We start from the raw sequence: 9076 nt of genomic DNA, 5'->3' as shown, positions 1-9076 counted from the left end.
AGTCAGGTACTCTGCAGGCACACCAGCGTCGTCTCCACCAGTGTTGATTTCGTCGACTAAGACTAAAAATGTTCGTTGACTACCTTTTTTCACTGATGAAAACTAAATGGAAACTAAAGGAAAAGCTATGATGACTAAAACTAAGACTAAATATACCAATATATATCCAGTATAAGTCATTTTACAATTAGTTGCATGCTGAAAATAGACAATCTACAAGCTCAAGCACGACGCGTTGTGGGCTGGTAGATCGCCTATTTTCAGCAAGTGTAAAAAACAATAATTACGACGGCCCGCCAAAATACATTTTGTTCGACTAAATCAACTGTAGATTTAGTCGACTAAAACTAGACTAACACTAAGACTTTCCAGGTGACTAAAATGTGACTAAATCTAAATAAACTATTCAAGACTATTCTTTAAAAAATAAGGGTAGGTACCCTCACATGTTCTCCCCGTGTCCCCTACGGTAGGTACCCTCACATGTTCTCCCCGTGTCCCCTAGCGTAGGTACCTCACATGTTCTCCCTGTGTCCCCTAGGGTAGGTACCCTCACATGTTCTCCCCGTATCCCCTAGGGTAGGTACCCTCACATGTTCTCCCCGTGTCCCCTAGGGTAGGTACCCTCACATGTTCTCCCCGTGTCCCCTAGCGTAGGTACCTCACATGTTCTCCCTGTATCCCCTAGGGTAGGTACATGCAGTAATCCTGGTCTAAACTACCTCCCCCTGGGCAGCCCGGGCGCCTGTTGGAGGGGAAAGGAACTGGTTTGAATAACGTGTTCCTTCCACGTGCTACTTCCAACCAGGGGAAACTCCCCCCTGTCAGGTGTAAAGGAGAAACTTGGACACTCAGGCATGAAGGAAGCATGAGTTCAAGTCCGTTGCTCTCCCCAGGTTGGCACAGAGGTGAAAAATGGGTTACAAAAATCGTGGGATAAAAAAAATATAAAAAATAATGCTGTGTTCACATTGGCAGATGCAAAAGATACAAATGAAGATGCAAAGCTACACGGTGCATTTGTATTAGGCATGTGAATCTCGTCTCATCTCACGATTCGATACGCATCTCGATGCACTGCCAGCGATACGATACATTAGAGATACATGGAATCCCCTGGCGATACGATGCGATACGATTCTCCCTCTTCCCGATGCGATGCGATGCGATAACCATTTAGTTCAAATCAATGCGATACGATGCGATTCACCCCTCGACCGATACGATGCGATTTGATGGCGATTCATCACAATAGAAAGGATTTATATTAAAGCTCTATTCATTTCCCAAAACATGTAAAAATGCATTACATTTAAATTCAAAGCAATGTATTGCTTTACTGTAGGTTAGTATTATAGCTCTGCATCTCAAACAACCCAACTTATAGAATTATGTAAGTAAACAAAGGGTCTGCTCTCTGCTGGTTATTGTGGAATTGTTAGATTACTAATAATCATAGGCTATAGTATAATTATTATATCTCAAAGGTCAATTTGAGGTTTTGAGTATAGAGGGTTCAAGAGATTAAATGTAATACCCTATCGTCAATTAATGTTACCAACATATAAATAGAAAAGAAACAAATAAACAAAACAAACATTACAGGTCACACTGTAGTGCTGCCTGTCAAGCAAGTCTATGTCTAGTTTAATCTGCAACAGTTTTATAATATAATTGCCTATGTATAGTGGGGGTCCCTGCTTGATCTCTCACTCTCAGCTAAGTGGTCCTTGGCTTGACCTGAAAAACATTGAAGACCCTGGCCTGCATGTATTATTAACGTTATAAATACATAGCAGATGTACAAGCTCACAACGCGTCTCATCCACGCCCCGCTGTGAGCTTGTGGATCTGCAATTTTAGGCGTGCGACACCGTCTTGCTGCAGAATATAAATAAGGCTTCTATCCCAGAGAACAGCAGGGGAAAGCTGGACAGTGGAAAGTTGTAAACGACTTTAAACGCAAGCAGTACTACTACACCCTGCTGTGGCGTTGTTGTTGTTTTACACGTGTGTGCAGACTGCAGAAGCTTTCTTTAATTACAAATTGATGAGGATCGCGACGCAGATTTGCGTCGGATAATCAGCAAGCACAGCTGTGGAGTGTGGATCAGATACGAGCAGTCCAGCACGCAGCGCTACAGTGAAAAGTCAACTGATCGACGGACAGCTATTTTATAAAGCTAAAGGTGGTGCTTCTCTTGTTTAATGCGTGGGGCTCACTTCTGTTAGTCGCGGGTGCTCTTCATAGCCTGAGTCTGTTTGTTGTCTCAACGTGTCTACTCTGACTGCACCGTCCGTCGTACGGTAGCTTCTGTTCACTGACTGTGTGTGCGCTGCGAGCTATGGCTGCGAGAGACCTTTTTTTTTTCTTCCTTTTCTGATGGTACGTTCAATGCGCCTCGGAAACACAGGATAGGGTGAAATTTACCATGGAAAAATGGTGCAACCACGGATTTTACCGATGCAAGCACTCCGCGAACGATGCATCGAGATTTCACCTGTCAATTTTACCGATACACAGTGAATGAACCGATTCACTCGCATCGCGCACGTCTGTATCGATGAATCGATATGTATCGATTATTTTCCACATGCCTAATTTGTATCTTTGCAGCTGAAGTTCATACCGGTCAACGTGATCAGAAATCGGGGGCCGATCACATATATTGCTTGACCCCGTCTTATCGCTGCTTGCAGCTATATTTTCTTCTTCATCTTCTTCTTCTTCTCCTTTAGCCAAAAATAGCAGTTCTGGCTGAACTGGTCGTTTTTTTTTGTTTGCCTATGGTCGTTTTTTGTAGTTGTCTGTTTTTAAGAAATGCAAAGGTTTTCCAGAAATGCAATTTAGTTTTTAAGGGGCCATGCCCGAAGTCCCTGGCCCCTTAAAAACTAAACTGCATTTCTGGCTTAACCGTGCAGTTGGTTTTCGCGGAACTTGGCATTATGGTATAGAGGGCTATGCCAAACGGTGAAGACATGAAGCCCACGACCATTGGCCAAAGGGTGGCGCTATAGCACTCAATTGACCTTTTCATACCTTCTTAAACACGTTTCTACACTGACTGGCTTAACCGTAGTCGATTTTTGCAAAACTTGGCAATATGGTAGAGGGCTATGCTACTTTCAACGGTGAGGCCCACAACCATTGGCCAAAGGGTGGCGCTATAGCACTCAAGTGAAATAAAAAAGGAATAGCTCATGAACCTGACAGTCAGCGGACTCCCTCTTTACTAAGCGTTTCCACCATGTATGTTCCGCCTCGCGTAGATCATACACGCCCATTTAATCTAACGTGATGATGTTTATTGTCGCTACCGGGAAACGTTACCAACATGTTTCAAATGGACAGATCTACAAGATAACAGCTTGTCTGTTGTGCACCGCATTACAACTTGTAGATCAGCTTATTTTGGCAAGCAAGCCCCTGTCTGATGGATCCACTGGTTAATAAAGTAGCAATCTGATGGATATCCTTTTCTCACGTATAATGAGAAAGTTATGTATTCATTTAAGTTCAAGACTAAAGGCTAATGAAACTTGGCAAGATTATTATGAAAGCCATTTTTATTGAACAATTGCTCACTCACTCACCTTTGCAGATGTAGTGTTTCGCAGGTAGCAAGGATGGGCTGAAGCCTATGCACGTGCCTGATAAAAATAATATTATGAGACCGTCACTGCGTCAAATGTAATTCAACAAAATATAATTTTACAGAAAATATACAATATTCAAAATTGTCAGCTATCTAAGAAAGGATTACAAATACATTTTCACAATATGGAACAGTGTCAAAATAAATGTAATGACTCAAATCCTACTGCTTGGCAGGGGCGGGTGACCTATGGTCCCTTTTTCTAGTTGTCTGTTTTTAAGAAATGCAAAGGTTTTCCAGAAATGCAATTTAGTTTTTAAGGGGCCACGCCCGAAGTCCCTGGCCCCTTAAAAACTAAATAGCATTTCTGGCTTAACCGTGCAGTCGGTTTTCGTGAAACTTGGCAATGGTAGACAGGTATGTGAAACGGTGAGAACGCAAAGCCCACGGCCATTGGCCAAAGGGTGGCGCTATAGCACTCAATTGAACATGCAAACTTTGAACAGGTATAGCTCCATTTGACCGTCAACAATAAAACTTGGATAGACATATGCGTCTCCTCATGTCGAACAACTTTCGTGTTCTGCCTTTTGACCTCTGACCCTGCACTCTAAAATTGAACGAGTTGAGTTAACTCACTAAAAGTGCTGACTCATTGCCTCAATCGAATCAAGTTAACTTAAACTCAGAATAGTGAGTTTGTGTAACTCGTTCATTCTGAGTAAGCAGTACAAGTAACTTGAAGTAACTTGTTTATTCTGAGTTAGCAGAACTTGGTTTTTCAGATTGTACACTACACAACGTGTTTATTCTGAGTTAGCAGAACTTGTTTATTTTGAGTGTGCACTACACAACGTGTTTATTCTGAGTTTGCAGTACTAGTTCATATCGAGTGTGCAGCCCTATAAAACATGTTTATTCTGAGTTAGCAGTACTAGTTCATATTGATTGTGCAGCACTATAAACACATGTTTATTCTGAGTTAGCAGTACTAGTTCATATTGAGTGTGCAGCACTATAAAACATGTTTATTCTGAGTTAGCAGTACTAGTTCATATTGAGTGTGCAGCACTATAAAACATGTTTATTCTGAGTTAGCAGTACTAGTTCATATTGAGTGTGCAGCACTATAAAACGTGTTTATTCTGAGTTAGCAGTACTACCTTGTTTTGAGTGTACAGCACTATAAAACATGTTTATTCTGAGTTAGCAGTACTTAAACATTATATGTAGCATGAATCCCTTAATTACATTTCCTTTCCTGACAATCTAATAACAAATGCATTCAAATTAATTCTGCAATTAAATTACATCATGCATGTGCAAATCAATAACAATCCAATAAAAAAATGCATCAAGTACTGTTTATTTTCCAACAGCCAGTATAACCAGATCCGACACAGGGGTAAGGGGTTAACATTATGGCAGGTAAATACAATGTTGGGACATGTGGAATTTGCTTTGGAGTTGGCCCAAACTGCAAGTACACATTTGAGTGCACTTGTGCTATAAACACAACACGAGATATATAACTAGATAGCTATAAACACATCATGAGATATATAGCTAGATAGCTATAAACACAACATGAGATCACAACACTGGTATCAGTATTCGGTATCGGCTAACACAGAAATTCAGGTAACTGTTTCGAACTGTTTAACAGTAAACATAACTGTTTCGAACTGTTTAACAGTAAACATAACTGTTTTGAACAGTTAACATAACTGTTTCGAACTGTTTAACAGTAAACATAACTGTTTCGAATTGTTTAACAATAAACATAACTGTTTTGAACAGTTAACATAACTGTTTTGAACAATAAACATAACTGTTGAACAGTAAATATAACTGTTTCGAACAGTAAACATAACAGTATTGTTTATAGGTTTACTGTTCAAAACAGTCTGCATAACATAACATAACCGTTTTGAACAGTAAAGCTCTAAATACTGTGCCTTTTCCACATTATTTTCGTTAATAAAAAGCATTGAATGGAAGCGTGTCCTCTGTACAGAGAAACGCTCAGTTCTTCTCTAAGAGGAATTCTGCGTTGCAGGGTTTCATCACACTTCATCACACAGTCCTCAAGGGCATGTCCTAAAAATCACACAATCATGTGTGTTTTTAGATTAACAGTCTGAGCAAAGCCTTTACCACACATGTTACAAGTACAGGGCTTTTCCCCTGTATGAATCCTCATGTGTGATGTTAGTTCACTACTCTGTGTACAGCCTTTACCACACACGTTACAAGTAAAGGGCTTTTCCACTATGTTGTGTCAGCAGAGAATGTAAGTGCTATAAGTGTTTTTTAGAGCTCCAGCTCATAAAACTTAAAAGTAAACGCAACTTAAAGGACAACTTTAGTTTTTTTCAACCAAGGTTCATGTTTTAGGTTCCAAGGTTCATGTTTTAGGTTGTTAAGTGTTCCATCTCTCTCATAAAGAGAAAGATGAGTGTTATTCTTCTTTCATTTGCTGCTCTTTCGTTTTAGGGATTTTAGCTCTTTGACAGGGGGGAGGGGGCATTACATCTGGCCACAAATGATCACAGGATCTATTGAATGTGACAAACTGACATATTGAGCCTATACATACAGTATAAGCCTTCCCCCAGTAGGCTACCTTCACATTCAGTAGATCCTGTGATTATACTGTATGTATAGGCTCAATATGTCAGTTTGTCACATTCAATAGATCCTGTGATCATTTGTGGCCAGATGTAATTTCTTGGCGTTCATTATATTTAGCCCCATGCTTGAATGCCCCCGCCCCTGTCAAAAACTGCTAAACGAAAGAAAGCAGCAAATGAAAGAAAATTAACACTCACCTTTTAGTTTCTCTAACAACAACCTAAAACATGAACCTTAGTTGAAAAAAACTAAAGTTGGGCCAAACACCCAAACACCCTCCCCACCCGACCTGACTATTCAATTAAACATTTTCTTAATGTTTGTAGTTTTGGTATGAGAGCTTTTTTGCCCAATCCCAGCATGACCTGTTGAATGAACGTGAGTGTTTTGTTCATACATTTTGGGTACTCCAAATTGAGGGCGTATGTGAGCCCAAATAAAAGACAAACTGCCTGAGGCAGGTCTCTAACAGCATTGATGACTATCTCCCCCTCCAGTATTATGGAAGTGGAGAGGGGCTCTAGGTGAACTGTGTGGGGGACCTTGTTAGGAGCATCATCTTCTATAACAGTCAGCACACCAACAGCAACTTGCGATAGCTCCTCAGCGCTGTGTCCTGTACCCTGCAAAGAATCACAAGTTAAGCATAACATGTTATGTTTGGTATCCACTGGATTTGCTCTTCTCATGAAAACATTTATGTGCCAAATCTGCCAATTACTTACTGCAAAGCAGGTCTTATAAAATCCACTGCAGTCGTCGCCCAGCCAAATTGACATGCCCTTGAGGACTACAGCACGCAGTACAGTCACATCTGGTGCCTAAAGATAGACAGAAAAGATCAGTTAAAAGATTACAACATAATCGGGGTAATTTTGGATCAGACACCCTCCTGAGTATCTTGACATTGTATGCTGCAGATTGTCCAGTTTCCCAAGCAGAACCTAGCAGCCCTCACAGCATAGAGTGGAGCCCATAAGCCAGTATCATGAATCATGTTTTGTGGTGAGCGTTCAGCATAACTGCCAATCAAAGTGACTGTACTGGCCAATCACAGCAGGTCTTTTCCGGGACTTGGGAAAACACATAACAGCATAACTTCTGGTTAGCATAGGATGGATAAGGATGTGTGTGTAATGACAACAAAATTAAACAATTAAAATTTTAACTTTTCATCGCTAAAAATGGCATAAATGCAATAGGCTTATGGGCTCCACTATATGCTATGAGGGCCGCTGGGTTCTGCTTGGGAAACTGGACAACAGGGGCATTTCTGCCTAGTCATTTGGGATCAATACAAGTAGGAAAATGAGGCTATATGTTATTTTGTCTGGAGTTGTCCTTTCAGAGAATCTTAACCCATTCTGACCGGGCACCCATTTTGGTGTCAGCATCATGTTATGATCTGCTATTTAAAAATAGCAGATCTACAAGCTCATATCGCGCCACCGAGTGCCGCGATACGAGCTTGTAGGTCTGCTATTTTTGAAAAATCGAAGAGCGACTGACATTTTTAGAATCTGATCTCAGGTCAGAATGGGTTCATCAGACCAGTGTGTGTCCGGCAGAAACCTCGTATGAATCTGATCTCAGGTCAGAATGGGTTAAAAGATTATCATGTACAGTACCTGTAGTGTGATGCTACCAGATTTACAAAACAATCAATATTAAACATTGAGCTTAAGGATTAGTCTCACAAATACAAGCGGCCAAAATGAGTTTTCTCCGACGGGTGGCTGGCATCTCCCTTAGAGATAGGGTGAGAAGTTCAGTCACGCGGGAGAGACTCGGAGTAGAAACGCTGCTCCTTCGCCTGGAAAGGAGCCAGCTTAGGTGGTTCGGGCATCTAGTTAGGATGCCTCTCAGGCGTCTCCCTAGGGAGGTCCTCGAGGTACGTTCCACTGGGAGGAGACCCCGGCAGACCAAGGCACAGGAGGAAACACATCGACTCACTGGCCTTGGAAGGTCTCGGGATCCCCCAGGAGGAAGTCACTAATGTTGCTCTGGAGAGGGAAGTCTGGAGCTCTAAAGTTGCTAAATGAAACCACTTACCACAGCGTTGATGTCCTGCATTGCTTCAGTCAGTTTCTGTCCAACAGCTCCTTTTTTGGATTTGAACAGTTCGATGAAACGTGGGGTGTGCCGGTCCAGAGCGTCAAAGAAGCCTCCCTCAAGACTCTTACTGGCGATTCTGGTGAACTCAGCAAATACCTGAACAAATAGATGGGGGCAAGGGGGAGAAGGCAAATCAGCACATTAAGTATAGACTAGACCAGTGGTTCTCAAACATTTTAGCTCGAGACAAAACTAGTGAAAACAGCAGATCTACAAGCTCACAACACGGTGATTCGTGACACTTTTAAGTAAAACAGTAGCTTACCTGACTCTCTGTGAAAACTGCTGGCCATCGTTCTACCACTATCGCTACAGCAGGCTTCTGATGTACTATCTCTCGTCTGCGTAGTGGGAATGTTTTGTCCATTAGTTTGGAGATGATCGTGGCAGAAGGACGGTTCTTCTTCATTTCTTCTGCGATACTCTTTCGGGCAATTTCCAGGCTGTTTGGATCATCTTTGTCAGGTAAAGAAGGGAGATAATTAGCTTCACCCCTTTTTGGCCGCTTGATGTCTTTGCTTGATGGCGGCAACGCTGGATTGGATCGGCTTCTTTTACCCCCATTTGCTAGTACTTCATCCGACATGTTACTTCTTCTAAGCTTTGAGCGGTAGTTTCCCATCCTAGTTTTAAGATAGGTTCCCCACCCTTGCCATGGTACATCATAACCACGCTCAGCAAGGCAGGGGTGGTTGGCAATCAGTGCTTTTGCCACACTGTTGATCTCTTCT

At 41.8% G+C, this 9076-nt stretch overlaps 1 protein-coding gene across 1 annotated transcript; it reads right to left on the bottom strand.

Annotated features, from left to right (window-relative positions):
• Positions 1-6523: 6523 nt before the first annotated feature.
• On the bottom strand, positions 6524-8772 carry LOC310875716 (uncharacterized protein; the record flags this gene model as incomplete). The annotated part of the gene is made up of 4 exons (XM_083789031.1): positions 8611-8772; positions 8283-8441; positions 6956-7051; positions 6524-6853 (listed from the first exon to the last, which is right to left on the bottom strand). The coding sequence occupies exons 1-4, from the start codon at positions 8752-8754 to the stop codon at positions 6524-6526; spliced, it is 729 nt and encodes a 242-aa protein (XP_083645157.1). The 5' UTR covers positions 8755-8772.
• Positions 8773-9076: the final 304 nt, after the last annotated feature.

Source organism: Protomyctophum parallelum (genome assembly GCF_964188405.1).
Source record: "Protomyctophum parallelum genome assembly, chromosome: 1".
Taxonomy (NCBI): domain Eukaryota; kingdom Metazoa; phylum Chordata; class Actinopteri; order Myctophiformes; family Myctophidae; genus Protomyctophum; species Protomyctophum parallelum.
The sequence above is the reverse complement of the archived record's forward strand: the minus strand, read 5'-3'. Positions and strand labels throughout refer to the sequence as shown.